Below are 24,380 nucleotides of genomic sequence, written 5' to 3'. Positions count from 1 at the left end.
CTGTTTGTTTCTCTTTAGGTGCCCCTGTGCCACATAGCATTACTTCACCAAGACAGCAGCCAGGTAACTTTCTCCCGATGACACTCTGTAACTGGCTCCCGGAAGGAACAATGGAACAGGAGAGGCATCTGGGTTCATTTAGTTTCTGAATTGCCCCTTGTCTCCCATGCCCCTCCCCAAATGGTGGGCGAATGCCTCAACTCCGCTCAATATCCTCACTGAATGTCTTCCCCAGATTAGAAACTGGTGGCATGGCATGTTGGCAAGCCTACGCTTTGTATCACCTTCTGTCACTTGAACTTTGGTACCCTGTCATTGGCACATTGCAATTTTTAATTCTAATCTCCCCAATGCTTCCACTCTTTCTCATTCTCCCTCACCCAACAATATACTAAAAAGTGAATAGGTTTTCGTATGTTCAAGAACACATGCAGCCCTCACCATTTCCTTTAATTTTATACAATGGTAATTATATTGGTTGCCATGTTTCGCCCACAAAATATACAGTCAATTCACTTTACGGTATATTCTGTGAAGCTCTTCAAGATGTCTCAAAGACATGATAAAATATATCAAACTCAAGGATTATTATTATTACTATTATGACCTAAATTACTTTATTTATTTTACCAAAACCTATAGCTCCTTTATTTGAACCTATAAACTGCATCACATTGAACTTTCCATAGAACAGATCCATTTTCTTAACCCAGTTATGAATCCTGATTATATTTCCCCTCTGCTCCCCAAATTGCATAGATTCATCCAGAAAAGCATCGTATAAATCATATTTGAAGTGAGTGTAAATCGTGCTGGAGCCCTGCTCCTGAAATGATAAATAAAAGGTTCTGTAAGAATGCTCCAATGGATGGACAGCCCACAAATTTTCAGGATATCCTTTATAGTGTTAAGAGTTGGTTGCTTGACTGGTTCTTAAATAAATATTAGCCAATGTTTTCAGAATTATGCTTTTGATGCAATCCACTGCAGAGCATAACACATTAATAAGCCTTCTTGCTCCACGTAACTTTGCTGCTAAAAGTAAAGTTGCTCGGCTTCCAGCTGTACAAAGGTGCATTAATCGGATTAACCGCATGGTGGGATGGATCATTTCCTCTATCAGGTGGTTCCTATTAAACAAACAATGTTAAATGGATATGTAATCATTCTGATGAGTGAATCTGCAAAAACTGTTTGACAAAACAAAACAAAATACATGGAGTGAAGTTTGCAGACCCAGCCAGATTTAGATTTTATATTGTTGACACAGCATTTGAGCGCTGCTTCACAGGATACTAATTGAAGTAGGTTTGTGGCCCTTCTCCCATAGCTTTGGCACAGTGGCTACATCCAAGGACTTTATTCCACTCTGATACAACCCTCAATGCAGCAGGCAATTGTGCACTGCTAAAAACTGACTTAAAATCAGTTTGTATCCTGTAAAGTCAAATGTTGCCTCCAGAATTTAAAATCAAAGTCTGTCTTGGTTTCTGAAAAACTTGTTTAAGTTTAAAAAGACAACAAAGAACAACCAAATAAGTGGAAGATAAGCAATACAGCCTTTTAAGAATGATTTGAATTTTTTGCCTTCTTGACAAGGCATTCAATATGATAATTATAGGATTGAATTGAACATTCTTATTCCACCATTGATAATTTAGAACTAGTTACTCACTTTAATTTTTTTATATACTGTTGCTATTTCAAAGCAATAATGTGGAATTCTGGCACATATGGATGAAAATTCCACCTGGGTCTTTATTTACTTGTTTATGTTGGCTTTTTGATCATACATAATTTGCTTTTTTTATATACAGCTTTAATTTTGTAGTCATCTTTCTTTGATTTCTTTCAAGAACTACAAGAAACCAAATAGAGAGTTACAACTGCAAACTTTGAAATTCTACATACACTAAACCTACACCAAGGTGCAATCTCCACATAGAGTGCAAAATTTGACTCAAAGAAGTCCTGAAGTTTGAGTAAATTAGGACCCACTATGAAAATATGCAATTCTAGAAACATAGGATAATGTTTTTTTTAAATGGTTCACTTCTATCAACTAAGAAGGTTGAAACTTTCAAAGTGTCTCATGCATAATTCCTGACAAGTTCACTGACCTATTTTACAAGTAAACACAGCAACCATTTCCACACAGGAAGATCCAATAAAAAGCTATGAGGTGATGAATTAATTTGGTGAATTGTTGGCTAGGACTGAGAGAAACTCCCTTCTATTCTCAAAGTTTTACGGAATGTTTAATGTCAATTTGAATACGTAATGGACCTCGGTTTAATTTATCATGCAAAAGATGCCATCTCCAAAAAACAGTAGCTTCCCAAGTATTATACTGGTGTCAGTTTATATTGACATTCCAGTGGGGTACACTAGTCTTAATAAAGAATACTTTTTGAGTTTTATAAGAAACTCACTAGATTTGCATTGCTTTCAAATTGTGTCTTTCTTTCCACGTTGAAGCTAATGACCACTTTAATTAATATTAAAATTCTTGAAATTATTGTATGTTTTCTCCTATGAAATTATTTCTGACAGCTTGAATTCCAGTAAATCCTCCCTTAAGCTATTTACTTCATTTAATGTGCAGCATCACTGGGGTTTTCTTTTATTAGAAAATACCCTTGTCAAAATTAACTAATTTCAGAATTGGTGAGCTGATTTTATTTTCATTTAAAACATTCTCCTCAAAAATATTTGATTACCATGCTATTTGATGTACCCATAAATTTGCCTAAATATTTTTCAGAAATAATCTGGTATTATTAAATCAGGTGCATATAATATAAAAATACTTCTAACCTGTGTATATTCTGTATTTCTAAATACTTTATCCAAATGACTTGTGTCAATAATTGTGATAAATATCTTCTGTGTCTTAAAATTAATTTTGCATGGAACTCTAATAATAATAATCCTTGAATTTGATATAGCACTTTTCATGACTTCTTGACATCTCAAAGCGCTTCACAGAATATACTATAAAGTGAATTGATTGAATATTTGTGAGCGAAATGTGGCAGCCAATTGTGCAGAGCAGTGTCCCACAAACAGTGGTGGATTGAGTGACCAAATTATTATTGTGTTTTTTTTTATTTGTGTGATTATTATCAGGCGTGTGGAGTTAGGAAATTTGGCCAAGATTTTGCCCTGCTGGGAATCAAACTGAGGTGTCTTGCTTGCGAGGCGAGTGCTCTAATCACTGAACTACAGGACTCCGGTGTACAGGATTTGAACTCTGCACTTGATGTTAAACCAAGAGCTGCAGACTTGTTACATAGATGGTTAACATTGTGGCAACCACAAATTATATTTATATAGCCCTTTTCACGTCTGGGCACCATACTTTAGGAAGGGTATCAAGGCCTTGGATGGGGTGCCGAGGAGATTTAACAAAATGGTACCAGAGATGAGGGATTTTAGTTATGTGGAGAGACTAGAGAAGCTGGGATTGTTCTCCTTAGAGCAGAGAAGGTTAAGGAGAGATTTAATAGTGATGTTTAACATTATGAGGGGTTTTGATAGAGTTGATAGGGAGAAACTGTTTCCACTGGCCAGTGGGTCAGTAACCAAGGTTCATAGATTTAAGTTAATTGTCAAAAGAACTAGAGGGGCATGAGAATATTTTTTTTTACGCAGAGAGTTGTTACGGTCTGGAATGCACTGCCTGAAAGTGTGGTAGAAACAAATTCCCTAACAGCTTTCAAGAGGGATTGAGATAGGTACTTAAAAAGGAACAATTTGCAGTGGTATGGAGAAAGAGCTGGGGAGTGGGACTGATTGGGTTGCTCTTCCAAAGCAACTATGGGCTGAATGGTCTAACGTCTGTGCTGTAATATTCTATGACTCTATAATGTCTCAGAACACTGCACAAGGCAGCCAAAAGCCTGAGCTGGAAGGAGGTAACCAAAAGTGTGGTTGAAAAGATAAGACAAGTTGGCAACCAATGTGCTGACTTGCTGCTAATATATCCACACATTGTGCTACTTATTTAATTTGAGTAAAGGGGAGTTTATCGCCTACTATTAAATTCTTTACACCAGATTACTTAATCACAACTTCTGTTGCATTGGGGTCAGAATCTGGGCACGCAAAAAGGTTACCAATAAACAGCTCTTTAGTAAATTGCAATTGGAATTAGTTGGAATTATTTAAATCGACCATCTTGACAAGTCCTGTTATGTTGAGTACCATCCTCAGCAGCTTCCCATTGTGAGTGGTAAGGCATGTTATCTCTTTGTCATCTAAGCTGCTGGTTTTAGAGGCAATAATGGTAAAGACACACCCAGAGTTCAAAAGGAGACAGCTCTATCCATATTCATAGAACCTGAAATGTATCATCAGACATAAAGACTTTTCCCAGACACAATCGACACCATCAACTGCAAGGATTATTTATTTATTGCTACCTGCTCCAGGACATGTGCTGGCAAAAAAGTTCGCAAAAAACATTAAGAATGAACTTTGGTCAAAAGTTCATAAATTCTCAGAAGAGGCTGCAAAGAAAAGCATCTATGTAGTCAGAGGAATTAACAGCAAAACTCTTCAAGTTAAAGAAGAATGAATCCTGAAGCCCTATCAGTTTGGTAAGTGCAACAAATATATATTGGCTTTAATATGATGCCCCCCCCCACCCACAGTAAAAGTGGTTGAAAGTTATACCTGAAACATATTGGCAATGTTAGTTAGTAAAAGTTTAATGTACGTTGGGATGCAAAATGTGAAGTGTGAAATAATTGTGTGATAAATGTCACAAGTGTGAGTATTGTCAAATCACACATTACATTTTTAACCCCATGGTAGTAAGCCTTTTGAAAAAAATTTCATTTGCACTGTACCTGCATGAATTGTGTTTTGCCATTACGGGTCTACAATAATCATTCTCTATTTGCACTGCATCTTAAGTAACATAGTGCATTTTTGTTTCTGCAGAATTGTCTAAATCCAGCTTCACTGCATCCATCCAACTGCATTGTAATCATCTCTGAGAAGTGATGAAGCAAAGGATCAAAGAATCTATTGACAAAAACAGTCTTCTACAGCCACTGAGTAGCTACTGCTCTTTCAAAATCCAAATCATTGGAGGGGGTTATGTTCTTGAACAAGTAGACAATTGCTCAATGTGTGCCCCAAGTTGCAGTCTGTTATTGCCCAAATCAACAGTGACATGATAAGACTGTGATATTACACAATAGGTTGGACATTGTTGGTGGAGAGCATTGCTTTCCAATAATTGCAGCAACAATAACTTGGATCTATATAGCGCCCTCCACGCCAGACGGCGTCTCAGAGCATTTCACAGTAACGGACCCCGGGGCCAGGAATTATGTTCACTACACCATCTATCTTCCTTCAGGTTGCTTTCAAAACTCCCTCTACTTGTGCCTTCAATTTCCCACGTCAGATACTTCAGCAGTTTTAAACTCACATAATTTTCAAATGACATTATTCACTTTCATATTTTAAATATATTCTATCCTTTTGCAAAAGTTGATTTGATGGAAACATTTTGAAACAAAAGACATAAGATGAAACAAAACAAAGACCCAAAAAAGTGTTCTGTGAATGGCAATATGCATGGTATTAGCTGTTTAAACTCCACCAGTATAATACAATTCAAAATTATATTTGTATAGTGCCTTTCAGGTCGGTAGGATGTCCCATGGTGCTGATCACACTCCAGCATTACCCCTTTACAGATGGTGAGGTTCCCAAGCTTTGGCTCTTGCCAACCACAGTTTAATATTTTCAGCAATGAAGTAAGCGTGAAATAATTCATTAGTGGTTTTCAGTGTGGGTCAGATATCCATCTTAACAAAACAAATGCTAAATTTAACACAGTCATTTATATATTTATACACACCTCAGTTTACCCAGCAGTAAGTAGGAACCCAGTTGTTAGTCGATTGGTGGATCGCTTTTCCGGGGGTAATAATTCCTTCAAAAAAAAATTGGCTGCTTCAATCCATGACTGTTGGTGGGACACTGCTGTATGCAATTGGCTGCCGTGTTTCGCCCACAAAATATACAGTCAATTCACTTCACATTATATATTGTGAAGCACTTTGAGACATCTCGAAGACGTGATAAGGCGCTATATCAAATGCAAGGAATATTGTAGTATATTATTAAAAGTTATTCATTTCAAAACATTACTTAACTTTGTGTTGTCTTGGTCTTGTGAAGTTGTAACTGAACACAGTGCAAAAATATGCAAGGATTATTATTATTAAGTTTCCATAAGGAGGTACATCATACATCTTTATCTTCTAATAAAGGAAAACTTTATCTTATAATATTAGCTTTTTTTATTTTAAATATATTTTTCCTGCTTTCCTTTGATCATCCACAAAGACTCACAAAGTAGATAATGTTGTGACATGGAGTATGAACAGATGATTTCACCTGGAGCCTCTGATTAATGTTTCCCTTAGTTTGACATCTAGGTAGATATTTGGAGTATGTTGGGTAGAATCCACCACTGATCGTTCTTATTTATTGTAGGAAATGTTCTAGCTTTGATCTGGTTTCTCTCGTTTGTTGCATGGAAAGATTTGTAGCTTATTTGTAAACGTTGTGTGGGGATGGTAAAGGAGGAGGATTACAACTGTGAATCTGTTACCTACCATTCCAGGGTATTGAACATTATATTACTGGCAATCTAAAATTTTGATAGAATAATTCATGGTGACAGCACATCCAAAACTAATCCAGTGTATTATTAATATGATGAAAGCTCTCTGGTGGATAAATAAGGTAACTGTAACACAAAGAAAATTGCCAGCATCAGATAGCTAGAAATATTTCAGCATCACCACAGGAATCTTACATTTTAAAGTATCAACATGAATCAAATTAATACTGTTGAATCCATTTGAAATTGAAACATGCAGTAAATTTATTGATTTTGTTACTGCCTGATTATCATAATAAAACATTTTACTCTGTGCATGATGGTGTTCATTTTTTAAACTAGAATGTAAAAGATTTTTCCCAATACATTGTTCAATCAATTTCTATCTCTGGTTTTTAGATTATCAGACCAACTCCCAAAGGCCTTGGCAGCTTATATTCAAGAACACTTGCAAACATTATGTTATTACAATTCTAAGGCAGATGTACCCAAGGAAAACATACTACTTCACACAAAATAAACTTGATGCTCACATTGTCTATTTTATTTTGTGCATATTTAAACACTCCTTTTCAGAACTAATTGGGTCAAGTTGTAACCTCTCCTCACAAGACTAACAATTGCAAAGAGAGTTCCACACTGTAAATATTCCAGAGAATTAACAGTCTTGTTCCTGGTGTTTGCCATGCACACCACAGAGAAACAGAAGGGAAACCAAGCAACATTTTGTTTCAGTGATATTTTTACTATGGCGATCACTTGCTTAATAATCTTTATGTCAGCTGTCAATAGCATTGTGTCACTGGTTTCTCTCAATGAACTCTGAATCAAGTCAACACTGCAGCCTTTTAAATAATTTCATAAATTTTTATAAAGTACATTTGTTTTGCTTTAAGTTGTTTCTTCTGATGTGTATTTTTGTTTGTTTTTCTAACTAGTGAAAAAGGCCATAGATTTTAAATCTAGAGGAGTTAAGTTGTTCCCAGGCAAAGACAACAGCAACAAGTTTTCTATCTGTGAGTCTACCTTTTCGTTACCTTTACTAGAGGAATAGTGAAATGAGTCTGTGCCGTTTTGTGATGTGTTCTCTGTATGTGTTCATTGTGCTGTATCCTATTTGAATGTTTTCTTTCTAGTTATTGTGATGAATACAACTTTATGACAGTGTGCATGGATAACCTTACTGTTCTCGTCATTGCAACTGAAAGTCACTTAATTTGTTTGGAGCCATAGTGGTGAAAGCAGCTATTAAAAATATTCGTCAAATCCGTAACAAAATCGGGACTGACATCTTGAAACATTTTTGCATGATTATTTTGCATGTGGCTCTGGAATTAATGTGTTTTGATCAATGATTAATGCATTTGCACAGAACCCTCTTTCAGAGGCGAGAGTAAAAAACAAAGCATCACCATGAAATCTTGGAAACTCATTCTTGTGAAATCTTTTGAATTTAAAATTGTCTGAAAAGCAATTAAGATACAGACTTAAGATATCTTGATGTACTATTCCCTCTATCTTACAATCTAAACCCTCACTGATCTAAATTGTGTCGCTTTGACCCGTAATTGCAGTAATCTTTGATGGTTAAGGTGCATTTGTTTTCTCAAGTGGATTTAGAAAAAAAATGTAATGCAGCATTGAGTTTGTTGCATTTTGTGTGAGTTAAACTGCCTGACGATAAATTAATGCAGAAGAACCCTGCTGTTTTTTTTGGCAAGACATGCAGGTAGTGAATACTATAATAGGAAGAAAATGATTTGGATGATGTCTTTCTTAGTGAATGAGGAACTTATTGCAGTAAATTGTTGGTTACAAAATTTGGAGAGCCCAAATCAACAGGTATGTGTTGTTCATAATTGTCCCCCTGACCACTGTAATATTAGTGATTCAGAATTTCAGGCTTGTTTCAAGCAGAGAGATTTAACACCTGGGGAAAAATTCCACGTTGGTCCAGATTTACTAAAATCTGAGCTGTGTTTCAGTGTGTCCAGAACTTGGCAAATTTTTAAAAAAGTAGCCTTAATTTTGAAACCTTGTAAGTTCCTTTCAACAAACTACACAAATTAATATCAAACTTAAGACTAAATCCAACAGTTTGCCATATTCTGGATGGTCCAAAAAATGCTACGTAAATAGAATAAATCTAGACACAGTGAAATTTCTCCCCATTGATTGGGAAGTGGGCACTGAATTAATGCAATCTCACAACCTGAGACGTTGCTTAGATTTTTCCACAGCTAGACTGCCACTGAAACATGGATGAATTGTGACTTCACATGTTCAACAGAAAAGTAGTCGGTAGTGCTTGACAGGCAAGATAACATTCCTGTGAATTCGCACTCAAGCTTGTATCCAGTCCATAGCACCATTGGAGAACTCCTCACAGGAGGCAGACAGATAATGTCTATAAAAGTAATGCCTGATTTAGTCTGACTATCCTAAAGAGAGAGAAGAGCAATTTGGTTGCAGAGAACAAGCACTTTGATAAACCACTGTTAACAGTAAGGATAAAGAATTCCATGGCCACAGTCAAACAATGGTGAGGGCTCTGTGTGGAGTGAAACATCTTGGTAGGACTTTCAATTTGCCCACTTTGAAAGTTAAACTTCCTGTAAGTTAAATTTAAAAATCACACCAACCATTAAGACCTAATGTCAGACTTAGGCCCTATAATTAAAGCAAAGAATAATTCTTGCATTTTATATTGTGTCTTTCACGTTGGGAAGGTTTCTCAAAGCACTTCAAGGGATTTACTGCAAATTGTAGTGACTGTGCATTTCATAGCTTTTGCACGGGAGTGGCTCACAAACAGCTATCAAATTAATTATCAAATTGATTTGGAAGATTGTTGGTCAGAACACTAGGAGAAATTCACATCTCTTTTTCAGTGAAGTGAGTGCCATGGCGCCATGGGATTTTTAATATCCACCCCTCATCTCTCATCTGTTGTTATGAGTAGTTAGTAGAGTGAGTTTTACCCTTACCGAAAGGTGGTTGTACTAGTGTTGGAGCATGTTGATGCTCTTTAAGATAGCTTTCTCTGTCGATAGAGTTGTCAGCTAAATACAGGTATCTTATTATGGGCCTCTAGCCTTTTCTTTACCCCATTCTTTAAAAAAATCTATACAATACAATTTACACTTCTATATCAACTTTCACTTCAGAAGGACATCCCAAAATGGCTAGCTGTACCCCTCTCTAGTATCTACACACTGGCCCTCCTCACTATCGTGTTGGAACAAGTTGCAACATCCCGGTTCCTTTCCTTCCACTCCCACCGTTCTCTGCTAAAACCCCACCAATCTGACTTCTGCCCAGCTCACAACAGCGATGGCACAGGGCAAAGTCACAAATGGTATTCTTATGTCTGACTCCATGACTCCCTCTACCATCTCGTCTTACTTGGTCTCTCTTCCTCCTTTGACACTGTTAACCATTCCATCCTTCTCCACTGTTTCTACTCCCTGATTCATTTCCAAGAATCCACACATTCCTGATTTCACTCCCACCTCCAGGTGTCTTTACTCTGCCTTATCTGATTGTCCTATACCCATTCTAGCATATGTGGTGTTTCTCATGACTCAAAATTCAATCCTCTGCTTTTTCTAATCTACATGTTCTCCCTTGGTGACATCATCTGCATGCATGGGTTCCATTTCCCAACTTTACCTTTCTGCTTCCACCCTCAACTGCAGGATCAATGTTGTTCTGTCAGGTTGCATGTTATACATCAAGTCCTGCCTGAGCTACAACTTTCTCCAACTCCATGTCGACAAAATTCCTGCTCTGTTCTCATCAGCATCTCCTCATCTCAGGAGCTGACTGGGTCGACCTTCTTAGTTGTTCACTCCAACTCATGGAGTCTGTGCAGAACTTCAGTATTTTGTTTGACCCTCAGCTCAACTACAAGCTTAAGCTCTGACCAAATCCACATTTTTACATCTCCCCATCTTTGCTTGCCTCTGCCACTACCTCACCCCTAACATAGCCAGAAACCTCATTCTCATTCAGAAACATTTAGTTTCTAATGTCTTGCTCGCCAGCCTTCCTAGCTTCTCCCTTAAACAAACTCCAAACCCTGTAGAGCTCTGCGATCTGGATCCTCTCGCCCTTCTGGCCAATCTTTCCAACCCGCACCTGGCTCCACTGAGGTCCTGTAGCTCAGTGGTTAGAGCACTCACCTCGCAAGGGAGAGATCTGGGTTCAATTCCTGGCAGGGCGAAACCTTGAGCAGGTTTCCTTATTCCACATGCCTGATAATAATCCCACAAGAAAAACAAATAAATTGGTCACTTCAATCCACGACTGTTTGGGGGTCACTGCTGGGCGCAACTGGCTGCCGTGTTTTGCCCACAAATATAGTCAATTCACTTTACAGTATATTATTCTGTGAAGCGCTTTGAGACATCTAGAAGATGTGAAAAGCGCTATATCAAATGCAAGCATTATTATTATTATCATTATTATTATTAGCTCCATATCCCCCAGCAGATTAAAATTAAGAGCTGTGTCTCCACATACAAATGCTTCTTTGGCCCTGCACTTCCTTATTTCTGCAACCTCCTCCTTAATCCTCCATCTGCTCCACCAACTTTGGCCACCATTGGCAGACTAGCCTTCAGGCTTTTTGCTTTCTCCCTCTGGAACTCTCTGCAAATCCTTTCACAAGATCTCAAGATTGATTTGGACAAAATATGCCCTTTGGTCTATCTTATCTTGTCCTTCCAGAAAACACATCCTATCTTCCTCCCGTACAGCATCAAGCTAATTTTTAAATGTCGTGGCCTCAACCACCCCTCCTAGCAATCTGTTCCAATCAATTACTCTGATTGCCTCAGCTTTCAAATGCCAGCTGACTTGACCTATTTGACTGCACTTTCCACTACCCAAGCTCTCTCAGAGTTCAGGCTTTCATTCAGTCTTTGTAAAGCACTTTGAAATATTTTCCCAAAGGGAAAGGCACTAGAAAAATGGAAATTGTTCATGTTCTTCTCGAGAAGCACTTTCCCCAGTGGTCTCATATACATACATATGAGAAATAGATTATATTATTAGATTCAGACTAGATTACCTTATGGTGTAATGGCAATATCATCCCAATATGACCCTTTTTGCACATTGTAAGTTACCATTGAATTGCATAACTCTCAGGAGTATCCTACTTGTGTGCGAGGTCTACTTTAATTGTGTTATGTCAAAGAATAAGGTGAGCCATAAATGAATTGAAATGAACTGAAATATATATTAATCTCATGTTAATTCACTTAATACCCAAAATTTGTCTCATTCTGACACCTTAGCGATATTAATGATGTTAATGTATATAAGGGAGAGGGAATACCAATCCCAAGTGCAACACATTACCCCTGTGCACAGACATGGCATCATTGCTTATCCCTTTGTTGTCTCTCTTATCATGCTTTGATTTCTATCTGTGGTTGGGCCCACAGTACATGAGGTAGGTGCTGCTTATCTTATTACATTTTAAAATACAAGTCTTATCCATAACAGTCTATTATAAACCAAAGGGATTACAACGTCTTGTGGTGATTATGTGTCCCTCTGAATATGGGGGAAGACAGTCATTGTTGTTTGTGTCTTCCTGTTTGATACATTGGGGGAAGAGTAGCCAAACACTACTCTTAATGGTAAACTTTGTAATTTTGTTGATAAAACACATACCCTGGGGTTCCCAAGTCTTGGCTCTCACCAACCTCACCAGTCCTGTAACTCAGTGGTTAGAGCACTTGCCTTGCACACGAGAGATCTGGGTTTTATTCCCTTCAGGGCGAAACCTTGGACAAGTTTCCTTACTCCACACGCCTGATAATAATCCCTCAAGCAAAAAAATATAAATAGAATTGGTCATTTCAATCCACGACCGTTTGTGGGACACTGCTGTGCGCAATTGGCTGCCGCCCACAAATATACAGTCAATTCACTTTACAGTATATTCTGTTAAGCACTTGATACGTGTAGAAGATGTGAAAAATGCTACATCAAGTGCATAGATTATTATTATTTATTATAACCTGTATTTCAATCTCTCAAGAATTAGGTTAGCAATGTACATCCTTCCAGCGAGAGAGTTCCATTTCCGACAATTAGCGCACAGCATCATCCCACAAATAGCCATAAAGTATTGAATTTGATAAGGAAGGTATTGAAAGGTACCACATACTCCACTGCCCACTCTCCAATAATAATGTATTTTAAAACTAGGGGTGAAAAATGAGATGTAAAAACATAGATTAGCCTGACACTTTAAAATAGTTCTGGAGGCAGTGCTTAGTTTTTGGAGGTGCAGTCCTTCAGATGAGATTTTAACTGTATCTTGTTTGCTTTTTCAGAAGATGGATATTAGTGATCCCATGGCACTGGGGGGAAAAAAAAAGGAGTTTATTTTTGTGCCCTGGTCAACAATCCCTAGATAAATAAAGTCAGGTGTTCACTTCGTAACTGTTTGTGCGTAAATTGGCTACACATTCACCTACAAATATACTGTCGCTCCACTATATTGAAAAGCTCTGTGAAGCACTTTTAGATGTTTTGACATGATAAGATGTATCTCAAATACAAACAATATTTTTAATATCACTTGCGATGATTGAGCTGAAGTCAACATCATATAAAACAACACAGAAATGCTATGTTCTGTCATCAGCAACAATGGCAGCCCAGTCAGTCATCTGTGGGAAAGTTCCAAGATAATAATATGATAAAGCTTGCATTTGATATTGTGCCAAGCATGTCCCTATCTGTCTGACATGCTCATACCCCATTCATCTTCCCATCCCTTATGCTCAACTAATACAGGCATTTTGTATGTCCCCCGTCCCCATCTGACCAGGGCCGCTTTCCTCCACTTCCGCCACATTCCCTTTCTCTGAGCATACGTTACCCCAAATGCTGCCGAATCACTCATCCATGTGTTTGTCACCTCTCGCCTTGTCTATTCAAATATCCTACTCGCTGGTATCCCCAGCTCCACTATCCACAATCCACTATCACACCAGTTCTAGCCAGGCTTTACTGGTTCCCTATCATCGAATGCATCAATTTCACACAAAGGATCTTCACACTCGAATTCAAATCCCTTCATGACTTGGCATCTCCCTACCTCTCCGACCTGCTTATCCCGTAACCCACAAACCGTTACCTCTGCTCTACTGGCTATAACCTCCTGCTTGTCCCTCATGTCCTCCATTCCACTATCGGTGGACCGCTTTCGGGCACTACTCCCCGAAACTCTGAACATTTCCTGTATCCTTCCACCTCACCCCCTCCTACCCCATTTTTAGATCGCACCTGAAGACCTTCCTCTTCGACTGTGACTACAGTCAACTCCCATCTCCCCTCGGCTCGGTGTCATGCTCTGCCATTGTGAAGCATTCCAGGACGCTACCCTGTGAGAAGCACTATATAAATTGTTGGTGTCCCCTCCACACCACCATCAGTGGTTGAGCTTTCAGATGAAACTCTGATTCATTGCTAACCTCTGGTACTCTGCATTTCTATCCTCCCACTTGCATACATTTTCTCTATCTTTAAATCACATCTTAAAACCTACCTCTTGGACAGTGCCTATGTTCACTCCCTCTTCTCACTTGCTTGTCATCCAATACTTCCACTATCAAGTGCTTCAAAACGTTATCCTAAATGGGCACAATATAAATGCATTGTTGCCTTTAACATAATATATCAAAGCGCTTCACATGATTTATTGCAAAGTGTGATGACTGTATGTAGAGGTGAATATGGCAGCTAATTTGTGCACAATAGTATCCCACAAATAGCCTGAAGTGAATGACCAAATTTAACTGTGGGATTGTTCCCAGAATACCAGAAGAAATTCCCTTTTCTTTTTGAGTTGTGCCATGGGATCTTTAAGATCCATCTGAACAGGCAGACAGAATCTTGGTTTAGCATCTATTTCGGGGGAAGGCAGTTCCAACAATACTGCACTGTATTTCATCATCAGCATTGTCTGTAAGTTCAAGGTCCCGATGTGGAGCTTGAACCCACAACCTTATGGCTGACACCTAAATGTCCTTCAGGTAAGTCTTCAAACTGAGGTTTGGGTGGACATTAAAGGTCTCATGGCAGCATTTGGAAAGAAAAGAGGATTCTCTCCTTGTATCTTGGCCAACAGTCATCTGAATAAAATTGATCATTCATTTCATGGCTGTTATGGGACAATGCTGGGCCCACACATTTGCCTACAAATATACAGTTACTGTACTTCATAGTAAATCCCATGAAATGCTTTGAGACATATTGATTATATGATAATGTATCATTTCATTTGCAAAGATTATTATTATCATATCAAAGTCACAATTGTAATAACTTAAACACGGGTAGTTAACAGACGTGACTTATAGTAACTTCACTTTTAAGAAATCTACAAATCACTTGTGAATTTCAAATCAGTCAAATAGATTGCCACAATCTATTATTCATTATTTATTATTTATTCAGTGGGCATTAGCAATAATCAAAGTTCCCTTGTTGACAATAATCCCCCAAATAAAACTTCTTGTTTCCACTTAGTGGCTGTTTGTGCGACATTAGTGTGCGCAAACTGGCTGCTGTCTTCCTACAAAACACACCCTACTTTTTCATTCTAAATCTATTTATATCCCTGCTTAACTGTATTAGCCTTGTTATCTCTTCATTTTAACAATAATATGACCGACTACAATGTCTTCCTCAACTCCTGAAATCCACAAAAATCTCAAGATGCCATGTTCAACCTTAATGCTATCACTGATAGAGCAGCACTCCAACTTGTGATTGTCTTGATACTGCAGTCTGAGGTTTCTGTCTTACCGTTTCTTTTAGGTGAGGTGCTACACAGTGGCTAATCAGTTCTCTTTGCATATTTCGTGCTTGACCACTTGCACATTAACTGATTTGGGTGTCAGTGAGATGCACAGTTGGACTAGAACTCACTTAAATGCTGGCGGAAAGCAAAAACAGTCTTGAATAGATTTGAATGGCAAGCCAATGGCAAATTGGCACTAAGTAGAATTGTAACTCCCTGCTTGTTGGCCTTCCCAAATCTTTCCTCCACAAGCTGCAGTTCATCCAGAACTCTGAAGCTCGTGTCCTCTCCTGCACCAGGCTCTGTAACCTTATCACCCTCATCCTTGCCTGACTGCACTGGCTGCCCATCCCCCAAAGAATAGAGTTCTTTGGGGGATGGGCATAGAGTTCAAAATCCTCGTCCCTGCCTTCAAGGCCTTCCGTGGCCTTGCTCCTTCCTATCTTGGTGACCTGCTAGCCCCATATCAACCTGTCCACACCCTCCACTCAGCAGGCTCTGGTCTGCTCCACATCCCCTGTCTGGCCTGCCCCAACATTGGCAATCAGGCCTTCAGGCTCTCTGCCCCCATCCTTTGGATCTCCCATCCCATAGTTTCTCACTTTGCACTCCCTCCCTGCACTCCACCCTCCCTGATCCTACCCTTTCCCCTTCATTTCCTCTTTAATTGTATTAATAGATTTTTCACGGTAATGCACATGAGTGCAAAAACTGCCACGATCACTCCCACCTTGAAAAAACCCTCTCTTGATGCGTCACAGCTATCAAGCTACCAACCCATCTCCAACCTCCCCTTCCTGTCCAAGGTCCTTGAAAGAGTTGTCGCCTTCCAGCTGCGCTATTTCCTCTCCACCCATTCATTATTCGAACCCCTTCAGTCGGGTTTCCGTGCTGCCCATAGCACAGAAACTGCCCTGGTCAAGGTCACCAATGACATCCTGACCATCTGTGACCAGGACTCCCTCTGCCTCCTCGTCCTCCTCGACCTATCGGCAGCATTCGATACGGTCGACCACGCTATCCTCCTCCACCGCTTGTCGTCCCACCTCAACCTTCAAGGCCCTGTCCTTGAGTGGCTTAGGTCGTACCTCTCCCACTGTCTTCACTTTGTTTCCATGAATGGCTTTTCCTCCACCCCCCGCACTGTCTCATGTGGTGTCCCTCAGGGCTCTGTCCTCGGTCCCCTCCTCTTCACCCTCTACATGCTCCCCCTTGGTGACATCATCCGCAGACATGGGGTTAATTTCCACATGTATGCGGATGACACCCAACTCTACCTTTCCTCCTGTACCTTCAACTCCACGACCACTGATGTCCTGACAGCCTGCCTGTCTGACATTGAGTCCTGGACGAGAGACAACTTTCGTCAGCTCAACGTGCGTAAAACTGAGGCCCTCCTGATTGGCTCGCATCAGCGCCTCCGCACCTCAGGCACTGACAGAATCAGCATCCAAGGCTGTACTCTCCACCTCTCAAAGCGAGTCAGGAACCTTGGTGTTCTGTTTGATCCTGAGCTGTCCTTTCTTCCTCATATCTGCGCCACAACTGGCACCGCCTTCCATCACCTCCGGAACATCGCCAGACTGCGGCACTACCTCACCCCTCACGTTGCTGAAACTCTGGTCCACGCCTTTATCACCTCAAGGCTGGACTATGGGAACTCTCTCCTCGCCGGCCTTCCCGGCACCTCCCTCCACAAGCTGCAGGTCATTCAGAACTCTGCAGCTCATGTACTGTCCTGCACCAGGCTTCGGGACCACACCACTCCCACCCTCGCTCACCTCCACTGGCTCCCCATCCCCCAGAGGATCAAATTCAGGATCCTCATCCTCACCTACAAGGCCATTCACGGCCTTGCTCCCTCCTACCTCTCTGACCTACTATCCCCCTACTTACCTGCCCGTACCCTCCGTTCCTCTGGCTCCAGTCTGCTCCACATCCCCCGCCCCAACCGCCCTACCATTGGTGGCCGGGCCTTCAGCCTCTCAGCCCCTAGGCTCTCGAACTCTATCCCCCAGTGCCTTAGCCTTGCTTCCTCCCTTTCCTCCTTCAAGGCCAGGTTCAAGACCCTTCTCTTTGATCGTGCCTTCAGCTCCCCTCTCGACTCTCTACCCCCGCCTCGCTCCCTCCCTTCTCTCCCCTCACCCTGACTATTTCACCCCTGCTCGAGTCCTGACCCAACTGTACAGCGCCTTGGGACGTCCTCCTGACGTGAAACGCGCTCTATAAATGGAATCTTGTTGTTATTGAGTATTTCCAGACATGTTTTGACCAAAGGATCAGCAATTCCAAATGATGAGGACTTGTATCCCAATGTAAATACAACCAATACAATGTAAAATTACATTTGTATAGCACCTTTCACGTCAAGAGGACATCCCAAGACACTGGTCAGTCATGGATTTGGACCCGAGCAGGTGGTTGGGAGTAGGAGGGGGGGGCGGGCAGGGAGGATAGGGTTAGAAGGATGACCAAAGGCACGGTCAAAGAAGAGGGTCTTGAGACGAAGGAGGCAAGGAAGGGTGCAAGACAAATGGACTGTTGGATGGAGTTCCAGAGGGTGGTGGCAGAGAGGCTGAAGGCCCAACTGCTGATGGTGGGGCTGACCTGGCGGGGCATGTGGAGCAGGCTGAGCAGAGGGAGCAAACAGGTCGATATGCTGTTAGCAGGTCAGAGGTAGGAAGGAGCAAGGCCGTAGAAGTCTTTGAAGGCAAAGATGAGGATTTTGAACTTTATCCTCTGCAAAAAGTGACACAAGATTCTTGAACTCAATTCTCTGGGGGATGGGGAGCCAGTGGAGATTGGGCTAGGATGGGGGTGATAGGATTATCGAGCCTTGTGCTAGAAAGGACATGAGCTGCAGAGTTCTGAATGCTTTGAATTAGTGTCATCTAGCCTGGAAGTGATGAATTGATATTGGCCTTGGCAGCCCTAGGGAAAGGTAGGTGCAGGCAATGTTGCATGGGTAGGGAAAAACTGGATGTGGGGATGAAAGGACAGATGATAATTGATCATGACACTGAAGTTTCGTATTAGCTCCATGAGGTGGAGTGAGCGAAATGAGGTGCAATCAAAGAAGTGTGTTTTTTAGAAAAAAAAATTGAAAATGGAAAGGGTGGGAGCAGAGGAGGGATTTATGGAAAGTGTTGCAGAGAGCAGAGACAAGGTGACTGAACACTTGCCCACTGATATTGGAACTGGAGAGTGAAGTGGAGCAGAGTTGGTGGAGCGGAATAAAGCTGTGATCCACCAAATGGGTAAAAGAAAATGTGAATATTATTTCTGAATTGAAAACTTAAATTGCTATGGTTGGTGGGACAGAGCTTCTTGCTTACAATTCCCCATATGCCAAGCTCCTGATGACAAATGGGTTGTCAGTGAGAGACACTCAAAGGAGTCTGGTCTTTTATTCCAGTATATAATTCAAAATCAAAGGTTCTCAGACATCTCTGAGCATTGAATGGCTTTGCCAGAATCTAGTGACCTGGTTTCTTGCACACTTTCTGGGTCACAAATTATACCAGAAGGAAAGCTCTATAAATGTACAGGGATATCACAGGAATATTAATTTTCAAACATTTTCTTTTTAGTTTCTTTAAAATGTTTGCCTCCATTATCATGCAATGTTTTTTCCTACAATAGAATTATAGGACATTGCAGCAATGAAAGGATCAGATTGAACCGTAGATATTTACAGCACAAAAGAAGACCTTTCAGCCCATTGCATCTGTGTCAGTTCCCTCAAGAGCAATTTCCTCAGTCCCATTTACTTGCCCTTTCCCCATATTCATGTACCTGACACTTTTTAAGGTGTTTTTTGTCAAATTCCTTCTTAAAGCCCAATATGGATTCTGCCTCAACCTCTCTCCTGATAGGATATTCCATATCCTAATGACTCTGCATGATAAATATTTTACTAACATTTTCTTGTTTGATAACTATCTTAAATTGATGTTACTCTAGTTACTAACTTACTGACCAGTGGAAATAATTTCTCCTTACTGACTCTATCAAAACCACTCGTAATTTTAATGACCTCTATCAGTTCACCCCTTAACCTTCTTTGTTCCAGCAGAAAAAAATCAGTTCCTCCAGTCTCTGCTTATAGGCCAAAATCAGATCCTAGTAAATCTCCTCTGCACACCTCTCCTCTGCACATCTCTGCACACCAATCATGTCTTTTCTGAAGTAGGGTGACTAATACTTGATACAATATTATAATTGTTGTCTAACTAACAATTAATATAAGTTGAACATTACCTTTTAGCTTTTATATTATGTACCCCTATTTATAAAATTCCATTAGCTTTTCAGAACTTTGTCCACCTGCTTTCTCACCTTTAAGGATTTGTATACATTGACCGCTAAGCTATTTGCTCTTCCACCATTTTAATATGTTATCACCCACTGAACATATATTCTTCCTCCTACCTCATCTTTCAATGAGCTGATCAGATCTTTTGCTGCTTTTACTGAAGGATCATAAAAATAGGATTGGAAACTGTGTAATTTCATGACAAATTCAATGTAATATTTTCTGCAACTAATTTTTGGTATTATGGAGAAAATTAAGACCCCATGAAAGACTATTTTCCAAAATTCCGCCCAATCTTAAATTTTAAGTTAATGGTCGTAAAGCTAATGGTCTTAAGTCCAAGACCATGTGAAATTTGGTCCTCTGCTTGTTAACCAGTGAAGTCTCCCAGAAAAAAAAGCATCTGTTTAGATATCTCATGAGGTGAATGTCAGATGTGAATGGTGTAATAAAAACATAATAATAATACTCATAGTGATAATCCTTGTCTTTGATATTACACCTTTTATGTCAGGAGAATATCTCAAAGCAATTCACAGGATGTATGGTAATGAAAGTAATAAGCCTTGCATTTTGGTATAGCCTATATTATAATGAGAGGACAGTATACCAAGTTGCAGAATTTATTGTAAAATGCAGTGATTGTGTATTTTGTATGCAAACATGGCAGTCAATTGGCACAGAGCAATGTCCTACAAATTAATGACCGTTTTTGAGGGGCGTAAATTTTTGGCCAAGTCATTTGGAGAAACTCTGTTCTCTTTTCAATGGATCCACAAAATCTTTCATGTCCATCTCAACAGGCAGACATGATCTTGGTTTAATATCTCATCTGAGAAAATGACAGTTCCAATTATGCAGTACTCTCTTGAAACTGGATTGGTGGGAGCCTAGGCTATATGTGTTCAAAGTCCCAACACACAACCTTCTGACTCAGGTGATATACCTGAGCCAGGCTGACACCCAGTATACTGTTGTCTAGACATATGAGTAATGGTTATTTTGAAGATGTACTGGAGGGCTGCTGGAGCCTGTGGAACTTATCACTAATGAGATCTCTTTAATTGATGAGGATAGAAAAGAATCACATCCAATTAATTTTCATAGTTATGTAAGAATGCAGCTATCAAAGTTAACAAGGTAATATGGAAACCAAAAGATTTGCCTGAAGACCAGTAGACAAAAATCATATTAAATGCAGTATAAATTTTGAAGTTATGTTACATATTAAGAAAATTAGTTCATTTCCAACCAGGAGACAAAAAGAATCAAAATGATTTTCTCTGAAGTCTGAACAATTCGATTATTCACTTTATGGACGTTTGTGGGACTTTGCTGTGTACAAATTATCTACTGCAATCACCTATACATGCACAGTCACTTTACAGTAAATCTTTTGAAGTGTTCTGACTACATGATCAGGTGTTACGTCAAATGCAAGGATAATAATAATACTAATAATAATAATCCTTGCATTTGATATAGCGCTTTTCACGTCGGGAGGACGTCCCAAAGCGCTTCACAGAACACACTGTAAAGTGAATTGACTGTATATCTGTGGGCGAACGCGGCAGCCAATTGCGCACAGCAATGTCCCACAAACAGTCGTAGATTGAAAATGACCAATTTATTATTGTTTTGGGTTTTGGAGGGATTATTATTAGGCGTGTGGAGTAAGGAAACTTGCCCAAGGTTTCGCCCTGTCTGGAATTGAACTCAGGTCTCTCACTTGCAAAGCGAGTGCTCTAACCACTTCCATAATAAATGGAAGTTACAGATTTTAAAGAGCTGCCGTGTGCACAGACTTTATTCCTAGTGTATATATGAAAATCTGACTCAGGCTCCAACAATTTCTTTGGTGTTTTTCACATACCTTCTTTGGTGGGCATAGTTACGTCCTCCTAATGTGAAAGGTGCTATACAAATGTAATCTTGTTGTTGTTGTTGTTGTTGTTGTTGTGAGGTTAGCGGCGTCTCCTTGGACCTGAACTGGCTCCAAGGTGACATGTTTGACAATAGGATGTCAGAATTAAGTCAATTCTCTGCTGTTCTCAGTTGGTCATTTCCTGAATTAGATGGGCTCAAGGTACTTCAGGGACTGTGAAGGTCAGACGAGCCATTGTAGCTCATGGGAGGGGCAGACTGGGGGAAAGGGATTCTTCCCAATCAACTCCTGTTAATCCTGCAAGTTAATGCCCCAATTGTTAGGTTAGATCTAGCTGGCCAAGTAGTGGGAAGCTTACCAGACAGTTTTCGAAGGCAAGCTATGTGGTTTTAGCTCGTCAAAACTTACCAGTACCCCAGTGCACAAGCCTTGGCTCTTGTCAACCTGTTCTCTGGAAAGGTTACAAATATTCTCTGGAAATAGGTAAGAATGTTGGAACCCTTCAGGGAGATGGTGCACATTCCATTTCAGAAACTGAGACATTTCTGTGTCTGAAGTGTATCATACATACACGTGATATGTGGAACTCTATCTGGTTGGGTACTCAAGCATAGTATAGGTTTCCGGACGTATCGGACACCCAGTTGACCAAAAAAATCTTCCAGTCATGATCATGTTGGGGACTGCTATCCTGGTCACATCGCTCTGATATTCTACAACAACAACAACAAGATTCCATTTATTGAGCACCTTTCACGTCGGGAGGACGTCCCAAGGCGCTGTACAGTTGGGTCAAGACCCAAGCAGGGGGGAAGTGGTCAGGGTGAGGGGAGGGAAGGGAGGGAGCGAGGAGGGGGGAAATGGTCAGGGTGAGGGGAGGGAAGGGAGGGAGCGAGGAGGGGGTAGAGAGTTGAGAGGGGAGCTGAAGGCACGGTCAAAGAGAATAGTGCAGAGATAGTCAACTTATGGTCTGTGGCCTTCATTAAGCATTGTGAAATTAGTCATGCAGGCTGCAAATTGGCCATCCCTGTTCTAGAGGATGGAATTTGGTATAAAATAGGCCACCCTAATGAGGTCCAATGGTATTTGTGGCTTGGGAACATCCTAACAGAAAGTGATTTTTGCTTTGCATTCTGCCAATCAACTGTGCAATCTCTCACACTGGGCAGATTAAAGGTTGCCATGGTAACAAGTCGACAAGCTTTCTTGAGGATTCTTCCTCCTCTAGCCATTCCCGTTGCTATTTATTCATTCCATTATAGCTCAGAGGTGATTCCCAATCCAAGGACCTAAATATATGTAATTGAAGAGAGTTTGCGATACTTGACTGCTAGTTATATTTACTATTCTAGTGATGGCAACATTTTGGTAAATTTTTCACTGTGTCAATATGATATGAATATGATCGGCATTGGTTGTTTCAGCTCAGAAAACTTCAAACCGCAGTGTCATGTAACAGTCTGCAGTTGACTGCCACTGATTTTGATTTCCTCTTGTAGATTGGAATGAAGTTGCCTCCTTCAGTTTAGATATTACAAATATGCTTATTGGGAAGAGCTGAAATAAATAAGCAAAGGGGAGAAGCTAGTTCTTCAATAAGCTTTGAAAATGTGATCTTATTTTATCCTGTGAACCAGCTTTTCCACGTCTGAGTTTTTTTAAATAGACTTTAACTTGCTTGTGCCTGATCTTTGATTTGTTTGATTGGGTTCCATCACCATGATGGATTGTTGTTGCACTTTGAATTTCATATGTCTTTGAAGACTAGATCCTTTAACTAGGTTGATATCCTATACATACCTGATGAGGAAGGGAATATAGGGATATAAGAGGGGAGTAGGAGGAGGCAGTTTTTCCAGTCATAGCTCATAGCTCATTCCTTTAACACAGGGGATGATCCTTGTTACTCTCCTCTACACTGCCTCTAGGGCCACTACCCTGCCTCATCATTAAGGGGATGAAATTCTGAGGCCTAACATTTTTTGTGCAGTGCGCCTTTAGTTCAAGATTATCTTGACGTTCAAGATTTTGCAGAAATTTGGAAAATTCTTGAATTATGCCTGAATTTTCAAGGCATTCACTCACCGTTGTTCAAAAAATAACTGAAAAAACAGTTTCCTAGCTGAAAAAGGATTTATAATTTTTCCAAAGTTCTGTGCCATATTGAATTTTTAAGATAGTTGTTTTAGAGTGAAGACCACACAGCATTTCAAACCTCTAGTTATATGAGGCCTATTGCCTCTTTTAGTCCAAAAGATGTTGAATGCGTTTAATACAAAGATGTGTATGGTAGAGGTTACCAATCATTTTTGTAACAGTGGTGCTAATAACAAATTCTCTGTAAAACACAGTTCCAGTCTTGCTGAGACCATGGAAATGTCATCTCTGGAATAAAACTGGTTAGGTGTAAAAAAAAATATGACTTGTAAAGTTAGATTGCTATCCAGAACTTCTTCTCAATTACTTTTCGAGATTGGTGAGTTTTATTGGAGAATTTACCTCAGGAGATTAAATACATTGGAGCAAATCCATGATAGTGCAAATTTTTGCAAGTTCCATTCCAAACAACAGGCAGAATGGGCTGGATGTCCTTTGTTTATTTCGTACTCCCTTATGTTAATTTCATTATAATCTGAACCACAGTCTCGGTGTAAGCAATCATAGCCAGAGATGGAGGTAGCCTTGTTTCCTACACAATGGA

General features: G+C 40.1%; 1 protein-coding gene across 1 annotated transcript in view; it reads left to right on the top strand.

The window, feature by feature from the left end:
* The window catches only part of csmd3b (CUB and Sushi multiple domains 3b), a 773,500-nt gene that overhangs the window by 436,950 nt on the left and 312,170 nt on the right, over positions 1–24,380 (top strand). Inside the window, exon 7 of the mRNA XM_042331884.1 lies at positions 7,588–7,665. Coding sequence (XP_042187818.1) covers positions 7,588–7,665 — 78 coding nt within the window. The remainder of the gene's footprint in view (positions 1–7,587; positions 7,666–24,380) is intronic.

This window comes from Callorhinchus milii, unplaced genomic scaffold (assembly GCF_018977255.1).
Source record: "Callorhinchus milii isolate IMCB2004 unplaced genomic scaffold, IMCB_Cmil_1.0 Scaffold2, whole genome shotgun sequence".
Taxonomy (NCBI): Eukaryota; Metazoa; Chordata; class Chondrichthyes; order Chimaeriformes; family Callorhinchidae; genus Callorhinchus; species Callorhinchus milii.
This window is presented reverse-complemented; position numbering and strand designations above follow the sequence as displayed.